A 25850-nucleotide genomic window follows, 5' to 3' on the forward strand; every position below is an offset into this window, starting at 1 on the left:
CAGTACTAAGGGGGTGAGTATTCATGTTACAAACCAATGTTTGGTTATCAAAAAATTGATTGAGAGTAAGGAAGAGTCTGGAGGTCCTTCTGTGATTGCCTTCCTTATTTCGTATTAGCAAGCCTTTATTAAACACCTACTGTTTCAGTTGTTTCTTTATGACATCATTATGCCGTCAGGTGAGGAAAACAGAGAAAAGCTAGCGTGGCAAATGTCAAGGTTGGCTGTCTGTTCAGGCAGGGAGAGTAAAAATGGAATAACTCTTTAATCGGGTAAGTAAGCAGTATTCCCTTCGCACCTGACCCCAGCTTCCACCAGCACCATTTTTTGGATAGTCCATGAAAGGAGGAGCACCTAGTTCACAGCCTCCAAAGTCAGGATTTTCCATCAAATAACCCCAGCTGACGTTCTCCGGTGCACTGCCCTCTGCAGAACCCTCCAGCTGTGGCTCCACTGAGGTACCCCCTCCCCATGCCCAGGAAACAGTGGGTAGGGGTGGGGGATAGGAGGTGCCCCTCACCTTCAGGAACTGACTTCAGGACAGGACACAGGTTTCTCAGGGTCAGAAGGGGGTCCCCATTCTTGCATCTCAGAGAAGAAGCTTTGGGCTTGGAGGTAAGGGAATGCTCACATCCCAGAGCATCTCCCGTGCCCCTCATGCTGAGGTATGGCCTCCAACACCCAGGAAGGGTCTCTGCCCCTGGGGGTGGGGGTGGGGATGGAGTGGGGCCTTCTGTTCCAGTAGGAGTAGTAGATAATTCACAAGAAGAGGAGATGAATTTCAAAAAATGATTAGTACTGAAAAGGAAAGGAAACAAGTGATGGGTTAGTGGGGAGGAAGGGGGGAGGGGGGAGATAGAGGGGCCAGCCAAGTCCTCTCTGTGCAGGTGACATATGAGAAGACGCCAGCTGTGGGGGAAACCTTCCCAGGCTGAGGGAAATCCAAGTGCAAAACTCCGGAAAAATGTCTTGGCATGCCTGATAGACAGGAGCTCCTGGAATGTGGCTGGTTCTGGTGGGATCCCCGCTCTGCCCTCCATAATCCCATAAAGGAGGAGAGCCTTCCCTGCACCCTAGAGATTCTGATTCCGTGGGGGTGGAGGAGGGGGCGGAGAGAGGATAGAACAAGTATCTGCATGTTTAACAAGTGTTGGGCGGTTTGGATTCACCTGACCCTGTCATCACACCGCTCCAGCAGATGGTGACATGGGGTTAATGACCAGAATCCCAGATTCTAACTCATTTTTATCCCATTAACCAGGAATTTATGATTTGGTCAAGGATCGTGTCAAATTGTAGTGGCATAGAAAGCTGGCACAAGAGGAGGCCTCAGCAATAATTTAGCACAAACAAGGAAACAGCACAGAGATGCTACATGATTTTCCAAAGGCCACACAGCAAGTTAAATCCATTCCAGGGCTCATATCAGTTGGCAGCCAAACCCCAAAAGTCCTCTCTGTGTGGACTGGCTTCTGCAGTTTTCTCCTGGAAGGAAAAAAAATAAAACAACTATAAATAAAATCTCAATAAGCCACACATTGAATGCTCACCTTTGCTTACTGCCCCTCCTTGGTACACCCTTAGTGACAAATGATTTGCTGAATGTACACTGAGATACAGAAATAGGATTAGAGCAGTTGTATTTATAAACCAACTAGCAACAGGACACACTTTGGTTTACAATATTTCTTTTTAATTTTTATTTATTTATGATAGTCACACACACACACAGAGAGAGAGAGAGAGAGAGAGAGAGGCAGAGACACAGGCAGAGGGAGAAGCAGGCTCCATGCACCGGGAGGATCCCGGGTCTCCAAGATCGTGCCCCAGGCCAAAGGCAGGCGGCAAACCGCTGCGCCACCCAGGGATCCCTGGTTTACAATATTGATCTTTAACCTTACTTTAGGGCAATGACAAGTCAGGGGAAAACATATACCAAGGCCCCTCCAAGTTTGAAATAATAAAGCCATCTGTACATTAGAAAAGAATGTGTGTCTTTTTTTTTTTTTTAATTAGAGAGTGATGGTGACAGTAGCATGTATCTAGCACATGTTAAATAGCAAATTAGCATTCAAGCCTATTGTAGGTCTCAGCTGCCTGACCCTCCTACCTGTCACCATTTGCTGGAGGTTGCAGGCTGCCTACCCTCTGTACCCTCACCCTCCCCAGGCTGCAGGCTCTGGGCTCTGGGTAGACCTCAGAGTCCCCAGGGTTGGAAGAGGGGCCCCCCCTGTTGCATCTCAGAAAAGCAGCATTGGTATCAGAGAAAGTGGATTCATCCATACTTTCATTTATTTATTCATAAGTAAATACATGTACCAGAGCAAAAATCTAGCCCATTGTCTAAGTAGGGAGTTAAATTGCCTGATTTGCAAATGAATTTATCTGGAAATTTCCTTAATGTTTAGCTATACACTTGAAATTTTGCTTTCAAGAAAGCCACAATTACACAAAATTAGGGCAGAGCCTGAAAGTTTGGGTCAAATAGACCCAATCTAAATCCAGTCCCCATAGTCCCCCATATGTACCCACAGTGCCAAGGGAATAGGTGTTGCAAACCAGACTGAAGAGGAAAATGTTAACCAATGGAATACCACAAAAACATTTTTAAGGATCCTGGAATATCTGATGTTTGTATATAAGCCATACTGCTAATTGTGAATGAGTCTTACCTAATAGAAAGGGTCCTTCGGAAGAGCTGTGTAGAAATATTTTATTTGCCATCAGGTTGAATTGCTACATATGGCAGGAAACTGGCATATATAAGGATTCTTGAAAAGACTGACAAGTACAGGATTCTAATAACTTCAAACCAATTTACCTTCATGTGGGAGGGGCAGTAATGGACCTTTTAGGCGCCTCCCCAGGACTCCCTGCTTGGCTGGTGGCTCCAGAGCGGTTCTGCTCTCCTCTCAAACATCAGTAAAAATGGGCCCATTATGTTGCTAATATAATGTTAACATGTGAAGCCTGGTCTGCCCTGCAGGACACCTTGCAGACTTTGCCTCCGGGGAGAGAATGGGAGGGGTGAACCCACAGAAATTCAAGGCCCAGGTACCAGTGTAAAGTTTTGGGGAGTCATTTGGTCAGATGACTCGAGTTGTCTCAGAGGCTATGGTCGGTAAGGTGCAAGCCCACCCAACCCCTACGAATATGAAGGAGGTGTGGGCCTTTGTGGGCATTTGGGGCTTTGGGAAGACTTTGTTCTCTACCTGGCATAGTGCCTCCATCCCTTATGAGCATGTGTGGGACAGGGGGTAGGAGAAGGCAAGAATATTAGTGAAGCCAATTAAAAGTCTGGGTATCTCCCAAGCAGGGCTACCTTTTGAGCTTGGTATGCCTGTGATACCAGAAGGGAGGGGTAGAGCACTGTGACAGAGAGGGCAGAAGGAGAAAATACTACTAGGATTTTGGTCCCAGCTCTGGAAGGGGGCAAAAACTTGACACCGCCTCACAGAGCACCAGCTCCTAGCAGTGTACACAGTGCTCCTCCAGGTGGAGCCTCTCACCAAGGAACAGCATATCACTGTAAGGGCTCCCCTTTCTAGCAGGGGATGGGCTGAAAAAGTGTTCTAGCCAACTCAATTCTTCCAAGGTTCAAACTCCCATTGTGACCAGAGGAACATGCCTATTTGTAGTCGGGGAGCAGCCTGTTTAGCAGGCCACAGTTTCTAGAAACGCGGGTGCTACTAGGCCTAGCCTAGTACTAGGCTACGAGAGTGTGTAGATCATCCAGATGCCACCCTCTCAGTTCCTATAGTGGCCCTTGTGGCCTGTAGGAAGACATTGGCGAAATTCCTGCTGATGCCTCTTATACAGACACCTGGAAACAGGAAGGAACCACAGCAGCCAGTGGGCTAAACTCAGGGTGGTTTGGCTCGTGATTACTCATGAGTCCTGGCCATTCACCCTCTGCACTGGCAGTGAGTAGACTATTCTAAAGGGATTAGCCTTATGGCTTGGAAAATGGGAAACTGAGAGGTGGATGATCATGAATAAGCCCACATGAGGTCAGAAAAGGTGGAAAAACATCTGGATTCATCTGCAAAGGCCTGAGGCAATCCTGTCTTCCACCTCCCAGCTCACAATGCTCGGACACCCCGTGGCAATCAGGAAGCTGCTGCCCTAGCCCAGGTATAAGCCTTAGCAACTGACCCTTCAGTTCATACAGCTGGCTAGGTGCACAGGAAGAGTGGCCACTGTGGCACCCGGGTGGGCTGGCATCTTACCCAGGACGCTGGATTGCCCTTGAAATACAGTGATTTGGTTAATGCAGTACCCACATGTTTTGTGTGTTCTAAACAATGCCTGGGGCAACTGCCGAAGGGGTCTGGAGCTATCTACCGGGGTTTCCAGCTGGTGAGAGCTGGGAAAATTGCTTATACTGGCTCCTTCCCTCTGAGTAAGGATTCTGAATATGCCTGGTTTGTGTGTACACTTGGCCTAACTCAAGCTTTCCCTTATCACCACGAAAACCAGGCTGCCACCATCAGAGGATTAGAGAAGCTGATGCCCATGCCAAATACATAGTCATCAGGGGTCACATTCCAAAGGTCATAATGTGCAAGACTGGGCACAGGAACAGGATGTTGAATGGAAGTTTCATCTCTCTTAAAACCTATAAGCAGTGACTTAGTAGAAAGGAAAAACAATATTAAAGCAGCAGACTAAATTACTAACAAGTAAAATCACTGTGACCAGGCAGTCTAAAGAACTGTCCCAGGCTTTAATACATTTGAGTGATCAACCAATATGGCCTGTTGTTCCATATGCCAGAATGGGGACCCCTACCGAGACACCCAATGCCATAAGGTATGGAAGTTTCTCGAAGTAGCCTGGACTCTTAACTGTGGATCAGTGTGCTATGTAGCTGAAAACACCAAGCCCCATCACACCCAGGAGAGGCATTATCTACTGGAATTTGCAATAAGGCATCCCACCAAGATGGGTGAATTGCTGTGCGCCCCTCAGTGAGGGGGAACTCTTCACATCTTCGTGGGGATCCTGCACACTGAACCAGTTGAAAACACTCTGTCTGGAATGGAACACGCACTACTGGGAGAGGGGGAGGACATAGGGGGCTTGGGCTGGCATAGCCCGGCCTCAGTCCATCTCCTCACACCTGACAGTGCTGCTCACTACACATCCCCCTCCGCCCACAACGCTGCCAACATGTATGGTACGAAAGCCAGATTATGTTCCTAAAACTGCCAACCTCCGTCTCCCCAAGGCCAAGTGCACACATTCTGTTTTCCACTGGTACAATCATTTGGCCACTGTCTTTGTCTCCTCCACTGGCCTGGAAGACAGCACACACACAAGTCCTTACTGAGTTCACCCAGCAAGCCTTAAATGGAAACCGGCAAAGCCTGTCTTTACCGAGCTCTGAAATGTCTAATGGGAAAAGCTGTCCTCCAAAATAAGATGGCCTTGGACATTATTTCTGCCTCACAAGGAGGCACCTGTGCCATTATCCAAACAGAATGTTGTGTGCTCATACCTGATGAGTCTGCTGATGTATCATCTTTATTAAATCACATGAGGACACAAGTGAACATCCTAAGTGATCTGTTCCTCAAACTAGGGGACTTGATAAATCAATGGTTCAGATCACAGGGTGGGCACTTCATGGAAAAAGCTGTTTTGGGGATAATTATCCCAATTTGTGTCTTCTCTTGAATGTGCCAAGACTGTTGCTGTGGTACCTGTCTCAACGCAACTAGATAGCTGCCAAAACGAGCCACCTCCATGCAGGTGAAACCTCTTGCTCACTGCTCAGGCACACGGCGGAGGAGGGCCTGTGTGTGAGATTATAAGAACCTTATTTCACGAGGGGTGAAATATTGGAAGAGGTGATTGAGAGGACGTGACCACTGCTTAACCCTGAGCCTGACACACGGCAATCAGAGGCTCCTCGCCCCCTCCTCTGGCCTTGGACTGTGTATTCCGCTTGCCTTCCCCACGCTAGTAGGTGCCCAAGGACAGAGCTTTGAGAGAGCAAGGTGTGGTTGAGAACATCTAGATGGTCTATGGGACAGAATCCTGGTAAGGCCTCTACATAAACATTGAACGTTCTAGAAGGCAAGCTGATGTGGAGATCTGCATGACTTGTGAAACCCAAGACAAGTGCTGCTGGTTAAATTCCCTTGTTTGTAAAATGTGCCACCTACTACACTGGAGAGGTCTGCCTGTTTCTTGATCTCTCCTCACCCTTCATGTCCAGGGACTGGTTTGCAAACCAATACCACGTCTACCTGCCCTGAATCCTGAATTATCGAGAATAAGAAATGTGTTCTTTTCCTCTTTGTTTCCCCAAAACCAGTATCGTGTCTGGTGCAGTTGGAGTTCAACACACTTGTTAAACAGGCTGATGAGCCAAAATTACAGAGATTCATTGGGGAAGTCTTCCTATAAAGGAGGATCTTGAGCTGAAAAATGGACAACAGGGATGTGGCCTGGTAGAGAAGAAGGATAGGGATGCTTTCTGTATGTAGCACGAGGAAGTGGTACATGTGTAGTACGTGCATGCATGCGAGAGCACGTGCGTGGGCAAGCGTGCGCCCATGCGCAGGTGTGTAATTGGGAAGGTGGGGTATAGAAATGCTTGTCCCCTTCCCACATTTGGGAAGGAGTGTCTGGATCTGCTTCCTGAGTTGGTGTATTGGAAGTGAACATGCCTGAGATCAAGGCCTAGCCCTGACACTTATTGTATGTGTAACTTGGACAGGGCACTTCACTTGTGAGTCATGCTTTCTTATCTGAGGTAGACAACAACACACGCCTGTCAAGGTGGCTGGAAGGGTTAAGTGAGATAAGACCTCCTCACACAGGTCTTGACACAGGATAGTAATCCTTAATTTTGGCACCCTGGTTTTGAAAACCCTCTGCCTATCTAGGTAGCCCTACACACAGGGGTCTGGGACCTCTGAGATGACACGTTCGTGACGTTGGCTAGCCTCTGCCATTTGTGCTTACTTGCAATGCGTCTGCAATCTGAGCTCCTGGGATCAATACACCACTAATTCAATGCCACATGTTTATTGCCTCCGAGAGCATTCTGATACTACTGTTCTGTTTGGATCTGGTTTAGCAAGAGGGCAGATGGGCTGGAGAAATATTTCGAAGTAGATACAAACCAAGAGGGCCATTCCCTAGCCTGCCTTCTTCTCAAATGCCTTCCAAGGAGTATTTAAGCTTGGCCTGCCCCAGGGGCGGGGGCACACCAGGTTGGCTCAACAAGGCTCCTTCCTGTGGCTCAGCCTCAGCTTGGCTGTGTGCATTGGGTTGGCCCCTGGAACTTCCTGTTCCTTTTCTCCTGATGGGATTCAGCATCACTGAATCTATAGGTTCCAGCCATTTGATCCCTGGCACGGGGCAAACCACACCCACCTGCTAGCAGGGGTCCACTTCCAGGGTATTTTTCAGGAAAAGGAGGTAGGCAGCTGAAACCCCAATCCTTAGCTCCCACCTCTCAGGCTCCAGCTGTGCTTCCATCTGGCAAATCCTGGGGCACAACACACACACACACACACACACACACACACACACACACACATCGCCCAAAGGGAACGCAGCCAGCCCTACCTGGAACCCCAGCTGTCCGTGCTTCAGATACAGAACCTCCGGACAGCAGTTCTGGGAGGAGGTGGGGGCTACTTGTTGCTCTTCCTCTGGGTCTCCAAGGGCCCCAGGCTCCCTGCTCCCTGGAGTGTCCCCCTCCACCCGCCGGCCCCCGGAGGCGCACCGTGGTGCCAGATTGCTCCTCCCCTCCCGCCCGTTCCACCCCTCCCCTCGGAGCCCCCGGGCTGAGCGTGTGACCTGGGGGCAGAATGCGGGCGGTCAGGTGCCTCCCAGCCCCCCGCGGGGAGGGGGTCACGTCCTCACCCCCAGGGCCAGTCCTCGCCCCCACTAGCTCCCTCCAAAAAAAGCCAAAAAGAAACTTTCGCGGGGCCCCTCCCCCACCCCCCGCAGCCCGAGGGAGGGGGTGTGCGGGGCGGGGAGCCGAGGAGGCCGGCGCGCTCGGAGCCCTCCGGGTCTCGCCTTCCTTCCGGAGGCGGCGTTGGGGGGCGGAGGGGCCCGCGGAGCCCCGCGTCCTGCCAGCCCCGGGCCCGCGGCCCTCCGCGGCGGCGCGCTCCCTCCTCTCCGGGCGTAAGGAGGGGCCCGGGGCGCGGCGGCGACCAGCGGAATCCGGGGCCCGGGGCGGCGGCTCGGGGCTCGGGGCTCGGGCTCGGGCTCGGGGCTCGGGGCTCGGGGCTCGGGGCTCGGGGCCTCGGCGCTGCGCCCGCCCCCGCCCGCCCGCAGTGCATCGCCGGCCGCTCCCTCCCCGGGATGCTCAGCGCGGGGCCGTCTGCACCGCTTACCAGGCTCCGGGCTGCCGAGCGACTTGTTTGAAGCCTTTTCTCCCTCGCTCTCGCTTTTAATCTTGTCTCTAGTGGCGTGTGTAGGGGGGAGGACTTTATTTCCATTGGCTAAGCTCTCCCTTCCCACCCACATCTCTTCCACATCACCTTGGTGTCTCCCTAAATAAAACCAGCCCTCCTTATCGCCTGGAAAAAATCAGGAGCTAGAGTTTGAATGGGTTTATATAAACACTCACCCCTGGCAGCGTGCGGCTGGGCTCCCAGGATAAACTCAAGGCGCCTGGCCTGAGGCTCGCCGGGCCGGGTTCTCTCCCTTGAACGTCAAGGTTTGAGCAGAGAGCCCGACGACCGGGAACTCTTCCCCGAAATTGGATCAACCTGAAGCCAGTTGCGGAACTGCACAGGGTCCCCATGGACCTCAAGGAGAGCCCCAGCGAGGGCAGCCTGCAGCCCTCTAGCATCCACATCTTTGCCAACACCTCCACCCTCCACGGCATCCGCCACATCTTTGTCTACGGGCCGATGACCATCCGGCGTGTGCTCTGGGCCGTGGCCTTCGTGGGCTCCCTGGGCCTGCTGCTGGTGGAGAGCTCCGAGAGGGTGTCCTACTACCTCTCCTACCAGCATGTCACCAAGGTGGATGAGGTGGTGGCCCAAAGCCTGGTCTTCCCGGCTGTGACCCTCTGCAACCTCAACGGCTTCCGCTTCTCCAGGCTGACCACCAACGACCTGTACCACGCCGGGGAGCTGCTGGCCCTGCTCGACGTCAACTTGCAGATCCCGGACCCGCACCTGGCTGACCCCACGGTGCTGGAGGCCCTGCGACAGAAGGCCAACTTCAAACACTACAAACCGAAGCAGTTCAGCATGCTGGAGTTCCTGCATCGCGTGGGCCACGACCTGAAGGATATGCTGCTCTACTGCAAGTTCAAAGGGCAGGAGTGTGGCCACCAGGACTTCACCACGGTGAGTACTTGGCTTTCAGCTTACTCTCGAGCTCGGTTCTCTTGAGAAGCACCCCGTTGGGGTCTCCCTGTGCTTCAGAACAGGAGAGAGATTGGTGCCTGAGTTGAAGGCCGAGAGGGTAGTTGGCCAGAGTTGTTGGGACTGGTTGGAGGAGTCTGCCTGCTGGGATGGGGCACTGTCGTCTGGTCAGATGTGGAGGGTGAGCAGGGGGCCTGCGGTTGGGGATCACGTTCCCAGATGTGCTGACGTGGCCTCTTCCCAACTAGAGGGAGGAGGCCTGAGCTGTCCGTTGTCCAGGGCACTTGGTATCTGAGCTGTATGATTGGAACAGCTTGTCATTGACGAGGTGGCATTTTCTCTCTCTCTCTCTCTCTCTCTCTTTCTCTGCTCGGAAGTGGCATCAGGCACTGCATCCTGTGGGCTGGGCTGGAGCTAAAGCTGCCAGAGAAGGGGGTGTGGGGCCCCAGGCAGCCTGGGTGGTTCCAGTGGCTTGGGAAGCTTGTTGGAGCAGGTGATGCTGCCCAGGGGGTGGAAGTCTCTGTGCTTCCTTTTCTTGTGTGGATTCCGAGCTCCGTGTGGGGAGAGGAGACCCCGGGGGACCCCGGGTCTCCGTCCGGTCTGCTGGCAGGTCAGAAGCAGAGAGATGTCCAGGGTGCTTGGGCCCAAGAGGAGCGTGTAAGTGGAGGCCCGTGTGTAGGAGGATGGTCAGTGAGATGCCTGTGAGGGCAAGGCGGTCCAGGCTGGCTCGTCTGAGAGCTTCGGCTTGAAACTCAAAGGCTCGGTTTGCTATCTGTGCAATCGCTTAACAACGTGGTTGCGAGAGGAGTGGTGTGGGGAGGGGGCGAGCAGCTGTGGGATTGGAAAGCCTGGAGGAGGAGTGTGGAGCTGAGCAAAGAGGAAAGGCGGAGGGGGATGTGGCTCACGTTCAGGATGGGGCTTCCTAGAGGGGCAGAGAAAGGATGGGAGGAGAGCTGTCGCTGCCAGGGTTCTCTGTCCAATCGGTGGGCTGCTAGGCATAACTCGGCATGAGGGGTCAGACTGCAGCTACGGACACCTCCCTATTTCCAGGCAAGTCTGGGGCATCGGGGGCCATGGGACCCTCCAGAAGCCCAGGGTGGCTGCTACTCTCAAAACTGCTTTAGGGAGAACCCAGAGCTTTTGAGTCTCCGAGCCTGGAGCCGGATTGCAATGGTAGGTTCTGGATGGCAGGTGCAGCAGTTGCAAAGGAACTGGACTCTGTCATCGGCACTTGTCTGGGCCCTCTGCCTAATTAAGGCATGCCCTTAATGCCGATAGTGCATCCATTCCCCACCCGCTCTCAGATCCACTGCCTACTGGCCTCTCGCTCTGAGTTTCTGTTAATGCCACAAGCAGTCTCTGCCTGCAGCCTCTGTGCTTGCAGTTGCTGAGATTCTGGAGAAGCCCAGAGTGCCGGGGAGGAAGGGGCATTGCCACTTGCATCCCATAGAGCTCTGTTTCCCCGGGGGAGCTGTTTTTACTGTCTTAAACATTGTGAGAAAGAGCACAACAAAATCAATGGTAGCATATTTATGTTAAAGAGGAAGAGGGTCTGAGCTGGGGAAAGGGACCAGCAGTCCTGGAAGCCCTTCTCAGTGGAGCAAACCAGACCCTAAAACATGTCATACACAAATAACATCCTAGGTGGCTTGAGAGAGAAGGGGAGCATGCCTCATTCTTGGAGGCTGAAGCGATCCCTGGGTCTCACCCGTGCTTTCTACTGCTGTGGCAACTCTCGGCTTCACCACTGCACCTGCAGCTCGGAAATGCACTTAGCTGTTTGTCTGTCTGCCTCAACACACACGGAGCTCACAGAGAAACTGCAGTCAGTAGTAGACCCGGGACTGAGTTCTCAAGCATCGGTGTGTCCAACTAGTGGTTTCCTCTCAATTCATGACCAAGTTCCATTTCCAAGTACAGGTTCTTTGACCTCTGTTTGCTGTTTTGCACTTAGCCCATCTTTTGAGTTACTGGAATCCCAGGAGGCCAAAGATCAGGCCTTAAAGCCTTATTTGGACCTTTGACCTCTCCAGGATGTCTCTCAAATAGTAGAGTTGCTTATGGACCTGGTTTATTAAATACTAAGTGGCACGTCATTGCTTATGGACCCGGTTTATTAAATACTAAGTGGCACGTCATCATCTTCCCTCCCCAGCAAGTCCAGGACGGATCTGGCTGTGTGTTCCCCCTTGGACTGACCCTCGATGTGTGACCTGCTCCAGCACTGAAAAGGGAGCAGGGAAAAGGGGGTGAGCCTCAGGGTTGGATCCCCCAAGCTGTTTGGGAAGTGTCATAAAGGGCACCCACCCCAGGAAATCTGGAGGAGGCCCCAGGTGGACAGCTGATCTTTCTCGCCCTGTGACCCCAACTGGAAGCCATGCTGAGCCTCCATGAGAGGGGACGTAGCACCAGGCTGGTTCCAAGACCTTGTAGTGAAGGGTTACCCTTCTCACTCCCACTTCGTACACTTGTCCCTTTTGGCCTGGGGTATAAAATGCTGATTCTGGGGCTCTCGCACCTCAAGAGGGCAGAGAACCTTGCAGGAGAAATCTAGTTCCCTGGCGTTCTCGCTCATTCATTCTGCTGTTCATCCCTCTCCATTTGGCTTGTTAGGCTCTACCTGAGTTAGTCCTGTACTGGGTGGCTTCTTGCCTTACATGCTCTGGCTGACTTATTAGAGAAGTTGAGTATGGGGCAGGGGATGTCCCAGGTGGATTGCTTTTTCTGTTTTTCTTTTTCTATAAAGCATACCTAGTGCAGGGTTAATGCTTTTGCATAAGCTTTCTTATTCCAAGTTCTTAGCTGGTGTGCAGTGAAGTGCATAATACCCTTTAATTAGTGAATGAGCCGTGATTCTAGCAGAGGGAAAGGCTGTTTGTGGAGGTTAAAAGTCCCAGGAAGCCAGGTGTGGATGTCTGACTACCATGTGAATAGGTGTGTCCCATGCTGATGCAGGTATCCTCTTAGCCCTCACCTGGGACGATGTGAATGCAGATACACACTCATTTGTCCTTCTTGGAAAAGCAGAACAGGGCTTGATTCCATAGTGCCTGCTTGGGGAAGATTGCCCCACTGACCTCAAGTGGAAGAATGGAGGTCTGGATGGGGTGTCTCTGGCCATGACGGTGGACGATCTAAGATTAAGATTAGAAGCCACTTCTTGGCTTGAATAGGTTTGAATCTCAGCTCTGTCGTTTTCTAGCTCCTTCCCTGGGTCATGTTTTATATCCCCTCCAGGCCTCGACTTGCTCCTGTAACATCTGCTATTAATACGTGACTTTCTCACTTGCAGGGTTGTTGGGAAGAGGAGTCATATGAGACGCTACAGGTGAATGTCCTTTTGTGCTTTGTGACAGCTGTGCAGATGGAAGGCGGGGCTGTTCTCCACGTTAGGAGGAGGGTTGTTATTGTCCACCTCACTTGTCCTGTCTGCAGCCAGCCCCCCCCCCCCAGAAGTCCGGTGAGGAGTCACCCTGTGAGGATGAACCAGGGGGGTGGAGGCGGCTGCGGCTTTCTCTGTTTGGAGCTCAGGGCTAAAGCCCAGCCTCATGGAGGCAGGAGTTCTTAGAGTCGAGGTCACAGTTGGGTTCAGTAGCTCACTATGGTTGACAGGTGGCAACTCCATTGTTCGTGACTACATGTGACTATTGCATGTGGTTACTCTGCTCATCACATTGGGGTTCATCTGCTTCCAAGTTCAGGAATGCCAATGGCTCTTCAGTTGGCACTTTAAACTCTCCCTGGTTGTGTGTGTTTGTGCTTTAAACCTGAGATTTCTTAGGAAAGGTGTTGCGTTCTTTTCTTCTTGAAAGAAAGGTCCCTCCACAATGAGATCTTGTTAGAGGCACATCTGTGGGTCTTATTCAGCTGCATCACATAGTGTTACAAAGATGTGGAGGTGAGGGTTTAGGAAGCTCACATGCTTGGAATTCTTGTCCCAGGCTGGCAGGTCCACAGCTAACCTCTCAGTATTTCGTATTGCACAAGGAACAGGTGTGTGTAGACTGTGGGCTTTCGGGAGAGATCAGAGTTGGAGTTCCAACTGTACCCCCATTCGCTGTGTGATCTTAGGCAAGATTCTTAGCCTCACTTTCCCCATTTTTAAAATTGAAGCAGTAATACCTGCCACTTGGAGTTGTACTGATCCAGAGAGGTAGAGTACGCCAAGAGCCCGTGTGTGGCAGAGGCCTGCCTGGTCCATACGGGGCAGGCCCCTTGCTTCGCTGTGCAGCCCACAGGAGTGTTGACTGAGCCTGCGCTAGATGCTGGCTCTCTTGACTCCAGGCCAGTGCTCTTCCCACTCTTTTTTTACTGTGACTCACCATCAGCTTTAGAGCACAGGCTTCTGCTGTGCTTGTGGGGTTCTTCTCGCAGTGCTTAGACTCCCACTTTTCTCAGGGCCTTGGTTCTTATCTGGTCTGTGGCCTAAACATCCTCTCCTCTTAGCCACCTTCTGGGTTTCCACATTGCAACTCATGCTACTGACCCCACCCCGGGAAGCTTATGCTGCCCTGGCCCCTGTGAGGAGCTGAGTGACCTCTGCACGAGGCGTAGAGCTTTTGCCACAGTGTGTCATGTTACCGCACACACAGTCGTTCCTTTGTCGACCCGAGAGAACACCTGCTATGCGGCAGTTATATATAAAGCCAGCCTAGGTCCTTGCCATCTGAGAGCTTACAGCTCATTTCCCATCCCCTCTAGATGGAGGGCTAGTTGAGAACAGGCATCTTGTCTCATCAAACGCGTTCTCTGCACACACGTTGCCGAATACAGGGCCCGAACACAGCCAGTTGTTGATTAAAAGTTTGCATTCTGTTTCCTCAATGGACCCGGAACCCTTTGTCTGTGAGCCTTTCTTACTTACTTTTGGCTTTCTCACCTCTCTTTCCACATTTATTTATTTAAATCTGACTTGTCCTTTAAAAATCCAGCTCTAATGTCTCTGTAGCTTTTTCCAGGAAACCATTGCCAATCCCCCCCCCCCCCCCATGGCAATAATCTAAATGAGTTTCTTCCTCCTCTGTCTTTGAAAGAGCATTTTGGCTCCCTCCTCTGTTGGAGCACTCATCATGCTTTTCCTAACCTTAGACTCATAAAGTGTTTACGCTAGAAGAGACCCCAGAGATGATTTGATTTAATACCTGAATTCTTTAACCACTGATAATTTTTATATGTTGCCTATTTTTGTCTGTCCTCCCTGTAAGACATGAGGTATTTACTGACCTTATATTCACAGGGTTTGGAACTGCTTAGCGCACGTGTCTCAAAATGTGTCTTCAAAGTGTGTTGAGTGAGCTTGACGTTACTGGAAGGTAAGGAGATACCCTAGCTGATATGAAGGGAGATAGCCATTTTTTTTCAGCTTCCTTCTCCAGCGTAGGTATCTGGGATCCCACCTGCATCGGGATGATGTACCTCATTATTATCATTATTTTAATAATACACTTTCTGATGACAGCAACAGTCCATGCTTATTGGAGAACACTTGGGCAGTGTGAGGAAAGAATAGAGAAGAAAGAAAAAGTAGCCTACAGTAGCATCCTGGATGCAATTACAAATGTATTATTTTGGGGCTTGGGAGTAGCTCCATCCGGTCTCACGATGTGTGCTTCTTTGTGTGTCTGTGTGCCTGGGACCACACCACCTGTACATCTGGTGCCTTGTCTGGTATGCAGCACATGCCCAATCAGTGTCAGTTTGCTCTCTTCTTCTTGGGTCCCCGGAGTAGTGTTCAGGGTGTTAGAGATTCCCTGAAAGGTCCATTGAGAATAAAAGCAAAACCCAAAGATATGTCTGGTCAGTACCCCTCTTGTGGGCTATGTTTTGTCTTCTATGCCAGAAGCACCAGGGAGTTTGTGAGGGTGAATGGTAATCACCCCTCTTAACTCTGTCTCCTCGGATTTTAGGTTCACAGCTGAACACCAGTTATTCTCCGTTGGTGGCACTTTATTGATAGTTGACCTGAAGCCATCTCGGTCCGACTGTTCATTGTATATTTGCTAGGATGAACCACAGATACGTTCATCGATACTAAATGAGATCTCCTGACCTTGCTTCTGGATGAGGCCCAACCTTATGATTCTGGGGAGCCATGAAGAGCATGGACAACAAAGACCGTGAGGTTCTCTTTGTGTAGACCAGTCCCATCTGCCTCAGTATACGAGTGTAGACCTAACTCTTCATCACCTGGCAAGTCTCTGGGCTCTATGATGAATGGTCCAGATTGCCCCTTTATTCCGTAAGGTGCTTGGAAGTTTTGTGAGCATTTGCCATGTCCTTGGAAAAGTGACCACTGCCAAAGAGGAGTGAACATTTTTCTATGCTGCCAGTTCTTGTTTGTAGGATGTTAGGTTGTGGCTCTCCGGAAGTAAAGCTTTCAGGAGTATATTGAATTCTCTCTGATGTGTTGGATGGATAGAGAAGTGACTGGGAACTGACTGTTATAATGACCCCCACTACCTACTTGCAGAGAAAAGCTGATACTATCGCACAGGCCACAGAGCTAGTGCCTCCTTACTTGTGGGGTGAGTCTGTACTTCTGTCCCTGGGAGTCCGTAGACCTCCAGAGTTGCTGATGAAAGAAGGCCACCTGAGAGCTCATTGACTTGGTAATTGGTCCCTTTCCCTCTCTCTATCCTTGGTTCTCTTTCCCTCCCTACAGACAGTCCTTCCCTTAATGAAGAGATGAGTTCTAGGAAATCTTCTGTAAGCGAATCCTAGTTTGCTACTGATTTCTATAGTAAGAACTAAAATGGGATCCCATTAAAAAATCCCCCAAAGACCCAATTGGCAGCTTTTAGCACCAAGTTTGCTGTCAGAGCTATTGCTCCATAGAGCAGTTCATATTTCAAAGTACCAAGAATCCCATTCTCTCCATCAGACCAAAAATATACCACCGAGGTCAAGAGATATCTGGAAAGTATGCTGTGTGTTTTCTCTTTTTTTTTGGTCTGAATGTTGATGTGTGATAGAACTGGGTTGAAATAGCAAACAGGACTGTAGGGCCATTTGACCCACAATCTATTATAACCTGGAACTAATGGCCTACATCATCACCCCTGCAAGTGTGAAATTCCATATATCACATTTCTCACATGCGTAGACGTAAAACTAGTCCATACGGACTGGTCTTCTGGGTTGTTACTGGGTAGCAGATGCTTCTAGAAATACATGTTCATTATTTGAGAAATCTGAAGCTTAGGATAGAAGCTTGTTTATCAGGTTAGACTTTATTTGGGAACAACATTCCAAAAAGTATCATCCTTTGGATGCTAAAGCATCTTTCTGTCTCTCAGTACTTATTTTCTAATGATTCAGGTATGCTCTGTATTGATTATTTCAGTGATCATGGAAATTTATACTCAAGAAATAAAGCACTAAACACGGGAGGAATGTCTTTGCCTAGATTTATTGACTTCTGTTGATTGAGTCGTACAACCTTGGGCAAGGTAATTAGCCTCTAGGGGCCTTAGTTTCCTCATCTGTAAAACAAAGGGGTTCCAAGGGTTTTCCCACCCAGAGAGCTCTAGTGCAATAAACTACAACGGACAATACTTACTTTTCTGATCTCATGTTTGTTCCCTGAAACTACAACTTTTAACTTCTGTTTGGGAGAGGGAGCTGATGTTATTTTGTAACCAGATATATTTATCCATTTATTTGTGTTTTTTTAGATAGATCTGTGCAGTGGAAGCAGAAACACTCTGATGCGCTGTGTGGCTGTAGTGGGGTAAAGGGAGGCACGGCGGCCTTCTCTCAAAATCCTGTGAGCCGTTATGTGTCTGGCTGCAGCTTCTGGATCTGATAGAAACTTGCCATCACACCTTGTCCTTTGCTTGTGTGAGCCGGGATGTGTGGATGAATTAGCAAGGACCTCTTTGGAAGATGCTGCCCAGATGCCCTTTGCTGCTGCTGGGGGTGCATTTCCTGACCACTCCTACCTGTACTGATGGCACTCCCACTCCCTGAAATATCTGGGAAGTTATTCACCTCCCCGCCGCCTGGGGGCAGCCAATGGCCAGCGACTAACTGACCCTGGAGGACAAAAACCAGCCATCTTGCCTCAAGATGAAACACCTTTGGGGGTAGTTTACACTGCAGGGTTTCCCACGGGATCAGGCTGAGCTGGGATTCTCCTGTGGTTTCAACATCTTTGCTGTTGAGGTGTTGTTTCAACACCTTTTCTCCTGCACCCATATCCTGCGTGCCTCACCCCCTGAAGTCTTTCCCTCAGTAAGTCACCTGGCTAAGAAACCCCACCTTAGGCCTCGCTAGGGAAGACAACCTATGTCGTGATGAGTTTTAAGTTCTCCATCTGTTTGGTAACATGGGGAATCATCTGGGCGTATGGAACCATGTCTAGCTTAGAAAGAAGGAAACACCTGTTCAAAAGTCTTTTAAACCTCGAACTTTCTAGATCTGTGTCCTCAACTGGGGCCTGTAACAATTTCCAGGGGAGATTTCTTTTTTTTTTTTTTTTACTTCTAATGAGCATCTCTCTAATTAGGATTCACACCTCTGGGCACAGCTGACTTGTGCCCTTTTGGAGCTTCTTTTCCAAGGAAAGCCCTTCCTGAAGTTGCCTATTTCCTCAGAGCTGAGTTATCTATCCCTTATTCTTCTAGCTGCATACCCCAAGTGGCTCACCCTCTAGCACACACCTTCACCAGTCTGAATTCTCATCTTATCCCAGTTCTTCTCAGAAAATCTGTCTTTCCCAGCATCCCTCCCCCACCCAGCCTCCACCACCATTTCTTCCTGGATGTGCATCAGTTATCCTCTGAGCCACAAAGAGGAGACTTTTATGTTGGTAGTGGCTTGGGCCTATCTCTAAAGCAGGAGGCCGTGAGCCATGTTTGGCTGACCAGGGGTGGTATTCCTCATGTGTCACAGAAATCGTGAGTGATGAGGAGTGTAGGAAAAAACTGAGACTCATTAGCTTGAAAAGGAAAGTGGGTGACCCAAGGCAGGGCAACTGCCTTCTTCAAACCCTTGGAAGGCAGTCATAGGGAAGAGGAGTGAAGCCTTCTTTGTGCAAGACCAGAGGGCAGAGCTAGCCCCAGTGAAGGTAGAGGACAGAAGTTCAGAGAAGTTCTGACTGATTGGAAGGAGCTGTCTTGGGAGTACCTGGTATCCTGTCTTCAGCTCCAGCCAGGCCACACAATTGCTTTTTGCCAGTGCTGTAGAGGTTGATCAATGTAAGGTGAAGAGTTGGATTTACCGGCCTTTAAAGTTACTTCTAATGCTGAGCATCCTTGATTTATTTCCTTCCTGAAGAGATATTTGAAGTCAGAGGTGAGGGCCATTGGCATTTAGCATTGGAAAGATCTGATAATAGATGCAAGTCAGCTCGTCTAGACTGCAGAACCGCCCCATTTCCCAATAGCATGTAGTGCTGAGGCTGAGTGTTTCAGAAGCCAGGAATAAAAGGGTGCTGTGGGACAATCCTTGCAGACAAGAGAGCAGATATTCAGTTTGTCCAGACAGGTAGTGTGTGGGTGCTGGTAGCCAGGGCTTGGAGTGTCTGTTCAAAGACCTGGCCTTCCGAAGTGCGTATGCATGTCTTCCTTGAGAAGTTCCCAGAGGGATTTGTCATAAATTCTGGGCTCTAGAGTCAATCCTAGAGAGCAAATCTTGGGTATAATTTGGTCTAACCTGGTTCCATGTAGGGCCTGGGGAGACTGAGAGGTATATGGATTAGGGGTGATTCTGGGGTGGGTGGGGGTAGAGATAGACTAAGCTACAGGAGGGTGGGAAGGAGGCCAGTCTGGCCCAAAGAATGCCCTGCTCCAGAGCACCAGGGGATAGTGGCAAGTGTTGGAAAGATGAAGGGGCTTTGGCACCTGAGATAATTACATAAGAGATTAGCTTTCTGGTATAATCACGGAATTTAGGGCCAGATAGGTGTGTGCTCCAGGCTTGTGTGACTGTGATTTTTTGATTAATTAGAAATATATATTTGGTCTTTTTTCCTGGTTCCTGGTACAAGAGCTTTAAAAACTCTTGTAATTTCCTGAGGGACTGGAGTGAGAGGAGCATTTCTGGTTGCTCATAATAAGGGTCTTTCAACCATACTTGATTTTATGCTAATGAAGTGACTCTCGGTGGCCCGAGATAGCTATAGGATGAAGGCTGGTTGCCAGAGGAACCAACTATCTGACCCTAGAGAGGGGTGAAGATTGAGTTAATCACTAAAGACCAATGATTTAATCCAGTGTGCCTATGTTATGGAACCTCCACAGAAGTCTCTGAATGAAGGGATTTGGAGTGGTTCTGGGTTGGTGAACATATGAGGGTGCTGGGAAGGTAGTGTGTCTGAGGGGGGTATGGGGGCATGTGCCCCTCCCCCATATCTTAGATACAACCTGTATTGTATCCTATAAATAAAACAATGCCACTATATAAACCTTTCCTGAGTTCTCTGAGCCATTCCAGCAAATTATTGTACCTGAGAAGGGGGTTGTGGGGATCTCTGATGTACAGCTAACTGGTCAGAAGCATGGGTGGCCTGGACTCATAATTGGCACTTGAAGTGGGGGGCAGTCTCGTGGGACCAAGCCCTTAGCCTGTGGGGTCTACACACGCTGTGGGTAGTTCACATCAGAATTGTTTGGCACAAGGGGAAAGCCTGCACATTTGGTGTCAGAAGTCAAGGGTTCTGGGAGTCAAAAACAGAGCTTAGTAATGACCTTGGGCGAATGATTTACTCTCTCTGAGCCTCAGTTTCCCTATCTGTTACAGAATAATAACCTTGGCACTTGCCTCATAGGATTGTTTGCAGTCACGGAAGGAAGTGATAGAAGTGAAACTTCTAGCAATGGGCCAGATGTAGAGGGCCCACTATTTTGTGGCTGTTGTTATTTTTATTATGACTAAGATGAGCTGGTGATAAAACATAGTGTTGGGGGATCCAAAAGCAACAAGACTGTTTTGGGAAATCCATACTGACATCAGCAAATCTCAAGCGTATGGAGAATGAGGCTGCAATCAAGCCTGGCACTCAGCTCCTGCTGTTACTGTTGGGTATAAGCTACTGGAGACACCAGGAAACGTCACAACTAGAATTCCTCCCGTTTGGTCATCACTGCGTAGTTTACAAAACCTGTTAATTTCTGGCATTTTCTGAGCATAGAGTATATCCCAGGCACTGTTCTAAGTTAAAGCATGTCACATGGATAACTCACTCGTTTAGTCTTCACACCAGCCCGGACTCTTTTTTTTTTTTAAAGACTTTATTTATTTGTTCATAAGAGACACACAGAGAGAGGCAGAGACATAGGCAGAGGTAGAAGCAGCTCCCTATGGGGGAGCCCAATGTGGGACTCAATCCCAGGATCCCAGGATCATGACCTTAAGCATAAGGCAGACGCTCAACCACTGAGCCCGCCAGGTGTCCTGATAACTCTTTTTTTTTTTGTATGGAAAAAATTGACCCTCTGAAGGGCTAAATGACAGAACTGGTGTCCCTTAGCAAGGAATTGGTGGAACTGGGATTTGAACCAGAAACTCGGGTTCCAGGTCCTGGATGCTGTCTTTACAAGATGCTATTTGATTCCCTCCATAACTCTGAAAAGTGGAAAAGGTAACAATGTATCTGTTTCACAGCTGAGCATACATAAGGCTCAGAGAGGTTTGGTGACTGGCACAGGGTCACTCAGCAAGAAAGTGGAACTCTTGGGGAGTCGGGCCATGCCTTTTGATTTCCTTGGGGTATTTGCTGTAAAGCCATCAAGCTTATTTGTACAGGGCTGAGATGAGTGAAGTGAAGCCATTCATCAGCAAGTCTTCAGCTCAGAAGGGTTGGGGTTTAGGCCCAAGATCCCTCCACTTACCTGCACCCTCCCCTGGGGACCAGGAGCCTGGCAGCTGCCCAACCCAAAGTAGAACAGGAAGAGTGCCCAGTCTCTTAGTTCATCGCTCACAAGGTGGAGGTGCCGAGCAATCCTGGAAAGCTGGAGAAGACCCTTCTTGGCCGGGGTGACACTTGGGATCTTTCCAGATTGCCAGATGGGGAGCTCAGGGGTCTGACCCTAGGAAACCAGTGGTAGTTTTCTAACGTGGATGTGATTCTGTCCTGCCCACCCTATCTGCCTCTGCCTCTGCATTTGAACTCCGACTGTGGGTGGCAGAAAGGATAACGTCAGGAGCAACGGATGTGTTTAAGGGCCTGGGTGACTAGAGCTTGGTATTGAGAGCTTCTACTTCTGCCTCTGAACCAGTGACTTGAATTTGGACGTCCAGTCCAGATGTGCTCCGGTTGACCGATTGGCAGGTAGCAGAACTGGTACAGTGGTTCAGGGCTGGGCTCCGGAGCAAGACTGCCTTGATTCGAATTCTACAGTCATACGCTAGCTGGGCAAGTTTTCAGTTTGGTTTGCGGAGAACTAAATAATTTGTCAAGTTGTCACAGTAGACTTCAACCTATCTGAGTTTCTTCTCATCCTTCCCCCTCCTGCCATTTCCACCCACACGTCAACCTTTTGACTTCGCCTCTAAGACTCTATTCTTCTGTTTCCTCCTTCCGTTCTTTCCACTGGAAAGAACCCAGTGGGATTCTCTAGAAGGTGTTCTCTTGTGTTTTCTCCCCCTCCATGGGATGTGGCAGCCGAGGAACCTCGCCAGAGTGATGAGCCCAACATGATGACATAGGGAATTCCAGGTTCCTGCCTTCTCCCCGGTGGCCCTGAGAGTTGTTCGTCCCTCTCTTCATGCAGCGTGAGAATGCAGTGATGAGAGAGGAGCATCTCCATGAATTGGAAGTAACCATGTCTTCTAAAGTTTGGGCCAAGGCTGCTTCTGCCTTCCTGGAATGATTTCTTAGCAGAACACCTTCCATCCCCTGGGCCTGTTAGCTATTTCAGGGACATTTTAAGTGGCTATTAACAAATGTTGAATTATGGCTGCAAACCTCTGGGAGCTCAAGTGACATTCACATGAATCACAAGTGAGCTCTGTGCAGTCAAGGCTGCCACAATGGGCTGGGATTAAACAAACAGGGGCCATTGTTCTCTCCAAAGCAATGAAGCAAGAACACTGCTCCTTGGAGCCTGTGATCTCAGGCAGCATGCCCCTTAGAAGCAGGACGCTGTCCAGGACACAAGGCTCATTGCTGCAGGGCAGACAGATGCTCTTTGGTTTGCAGACAGGCGTATTCAAGCTTAATATTTGGAGGTATTTACCAACCATCAGCATGTCCGGGGATATGCCAGCCAGTCTTGGGAGTTATGAGTTGCCCAGAACATTGATTCAACAAACATCTCTCGAGCTCTTCTACATTCCAGGCTAAGCTCTAGAGAAATGGAAATCAGTAAGGCCCATCCAAGAATTTGAGATGCTCAGTCTAGTGGGGAGGCTGAGCAGTAAACAGATTACTTAACACTAAACAGCCAAAGTTGGCACAAGGTCCGGAGGTAACACTGGGTAGGTTCCCCAAATCTTCCAAGGAGAGATAGGTATAATTTTTTCCCCCTAAACAATTTCAAACGTGTTGCAAGACTAGTTCAAAGAATTCCTATGTGTCCTTTCCCCCGTGTCCCACTCATGTCTTCTCTGGCCAGAGGACCTCCTGCAGGGTCACTCAGCTGTCACATGCCCTAAGACTCCTTTATTCTGGAATTGTTCCTTAGTTTCTCCCTGACTTTTCATGACCTTGACATATTTCACAATTCAAGGACAGCCATCTTGCAGAAGGATTTTCAGTTTGGGTTTCCCTCTTGATTAGACCCAGATGACAAATTTTTGGCTGAATTTCATAGAACTGATTCAGGATTCTTCTTACTATCTCCCATTCAGATGCACATGATATCTATTTGTCCCAATACTTATCATGTTAATTTTTATCACTTGATTAACATGGTGTCTTCCAGTGAGACATTTTGAGACCGTGTAAAACCCCATTTCTCAACTCTCTCTCACCTTCTGGTTTCATTGTCATCGATTTTTCTTGCCTGAGTTATTTTTTTTAAAGATTTTATTTATTTATTCACGAGAGACAGAGAAAGGAGAGGCTAACTTGGAAAGAGGAAAAATCTAGAATGAAACCTGCAGTGTTAGGTTGGAATTGGAAGTATTGTTGTGAGAGGCGCCTGGCTGGCTCAGTTGGTGGAGCACGTGACTCTTTTTTTTTAAGATTTTATTTATTTATTCATGAGAGAGAGAGAGAGGCAGAGACACAGGCAGAGGGAGAAGCAGGCTCCATGCAGGGAGCCCGACGTGGGACTCGATCCCGGGACTCCAGGATCAGGCCCTGGGCTGAAGGTGGCGCTAGACCGCTGAGCCACCTGGGCTGCCCACTTGCCTGAGTTATTAGAGTGATGCTCGCCAAATGCTGATTCACTAGTTCCATCATTTCATCCACATTTATTAGTTGACTTTCTAAAACACAGAAGAGCTCTCTCTTCTCTCTTTTCATTCATTTATTAATTTAGATCAATGTAGTTTCAGATCTCTATTTTATTCAGTGGGTTATAATCAGTTCATGTCATTACTTATTTCAAAACTCCAATTTTCCCATACTTGGGAACCTCTTCAAGCTGACTTTTGTGTTCTTTTGACATTTCCCCACAACTTTTGAGCAGTTTTACAGTTTCTGACCCAGCTAGATGTTCCAGGTTCATCTTTTTCTTTTCCCCACTCAGTCCTGTATTTAGTAATTTCTGTAATTTCTCCAATGAACTCTGGTTCCTTTTAGTGGGAAATGCTGTTTACAACTAAGATCTGGGTTCTGGGTATGCTCATTGCAATTAGGGTGACAATGCTCCCTGGCTCAGTGGACAGAACTAGGATATATACATATACATTTGCATCTGCAGTGAAAACCATGACCTCACACCAATACTTCCCAGACCCAATGTGGGGCTCGAACTCACTACCCCGAGATCAAGAGTCACGTGCTCCGGGCAGCCTGGGTAGCCCAGCAGTTTAGTGCTGCCTTCAGCCCAGGGCATGATCCTGGAGACCCAGGATCGAGTCCCACATTGGGCTCCCTGCATGGAGCCTGCTTCTCCCTCTGCCTGTGTCTCTGCCTCTCTCTCTCTCTCATGAATAAATAAATAAAATCTTAAAAAAAAAAAAAGAGTCACGTGCTCCACCAACCGAGCCAGCCAGGCGCCTCTCACAACAATACTTCCAATTCCAACCTAACACTGCAGGTTTCATTCTAGATTTTTCCTCTTTCCAAGTTAGCCTCTCCTTTCTCCCCCAGTAGAAAGCCAGCCTTCCATTATCTTATCTACTTGTTTGCTCCATTCCCTTGAATAGAGACCATCTCCCTATCCGCTGGGCCCCTGCTCTGCTTGGATGCCTCCTCACCTGGGCCCTGTCCTCAGGGGTGATCTTCTGGCCATGCTCCAGTGCCCTCTTTGCGTGTGCTCTGGCTGCTAACAGGCTGCCTCCTATTCTTATTCAAATTTCCTCAATTGTCCCCCAAACATTCTTACAGCTTTTTAACTTTAAAAATTCAGCATCCACTCAAGATACAATCAAGATTCATGTGCTGCATTTGGTTATCCTGTCTCTTTAATCAAAGAGCTCTCCTCCAACATAACACACGCGCACAGTTTTTAAAAATAGCTTTATTGGGATACAATTCTTATATCCTACAGTTTATCCATAGAAAGTGTTAAGTTTGGTGGACTTTGTGCATTCAGTGTTGTGAATTTTAGAACATTTCATTACTCAAACACACACACACCACAAAAAAAATAAAACTCGTGGCCACTTGCTTGTTCCCTCCCTCCCTCCTCCAAACTCCCCTACTTTAGCCTCAAGTGATTACTAATCTACTGTCTGGCTCCACAGATTTGCCTATTCTGGACACTTTGCAATCATGTGCTACAGTATGCGGTCTTTTGTGACAGCCCTTTTGTGTAGCATAATGTTTTCAAGGTTCATCCATGTTGTAGTTTGCGTCAGAACTCCATTTCTTTTTATTCCCAAATAATCCACTGGATGGATGGATGTCCCTCATTTTATTTATCTTCATCAGTGGTTGGACATTTGAGTTGTTGCCATTTTCAGCGATTATGAGTAATGCTGCTATTCACACTTCTTTTAATATTGACTTTTGGAAGAAAATAAACCATTTGGGTTTATACAATCTGATTATTTCCTGGGGTTTTTACTTAACCTGTTCCTTCCTCCCCTGTGTTTCCTGTAAACAGGGAGTTAAGCTTAAGGACTAGATGAGATTGAGGGTAATGATGTGGCAAGAGGACACCATAGACGAAGCTGAGTACTTTCTATTGCATCACAGCAGGAAAAGCGTATTGTGTGGTTGTCCTACTCTTAGAGATGCTGGTTTTGATCATGTGGTTAAGGTGGCAACTGCTGGGTCTCTCTGTTGCATTATCTCCCGTGATCAAATGATCCCCATCATCTCTGGGATGATAGATGCTAAGGTACTCTGCAAATATTTTGTTTACTATGATATTTGAACTGGAATTAACGGTTTCATTAGAAGTTGCAAAATAGTGATTCCCCCATTCTATCATTATTTCTACATTAATG

At 48.9% G+C, this 25850-nt stretch overlaps 1 protein-coding gene and 2 long non-coding RNA genes across 4 annotated transcripts in view; 2 read left to right on the top strand and 1 right to left on the bottom strand.

The window, feature by feature from the left end:
• Positions 1-51: 51 nt before the first annotated feature.
• Positions 52-8539, bottom strand: LOC102154906. Its single transcript, XR_005364675.1, has 4 exons — positions 8361-8539; positions 5216-5299; positions 521-1485; positions 52-228 (listed from the first exon to the last, which is right to left on the bottom strand). It is a non-coding gene; the product is annotated as an uncharacterized LOC102154906 (long non-coding RNA).
• LOC102154948 lies at positions 191-1558 on the top strand. The gene is made up of 3 exons (XR_005364665.1): positions 191-458; positions 888-1015; positions 1262-1558. It is a non-coding gene; the product is annotated as an uncharacterized LOC102154948 (long non-coding RNA).
• Positions 8431-25850, top strand: part of ASIC2 (acid sensing ion channel subunit 2) — a 1001679-nt gene continuing 984259 nt past the window's right edge. The window contains exon 1 of one of the 2 annotated variants that reach the window (XM_038548136.1): positions 8431-9326. In XM_038548136.1, coding sequence (XP_038404064.1) covers positions 8772-9326 — 555 coding nt within the window. In that variant the 5' untranslated portion in view covers positions 8431-8771. The remainder of the gene's footprint in view (positions 9327-25850) is intronic. The other variant, XM_038548135.1, reaches the window with a different exon arrangement.

The sequence above is a fragment of the Canis lupus genome, chromosome 9 (genome assembly GCF_011100685.1).
Source record: "Canis lupus familiaris isolate Mischka breed German Shepherd chromosome 9, alternate assembly UU_Cfam_GSD_1.0, whole genome shotgun sequence".
Classification (NCBI taxonomy): Eukaryota; Metazoa; Chordata; class Mammalia; order Carnivora; family Canidae; genus Canis; species Canis lupus.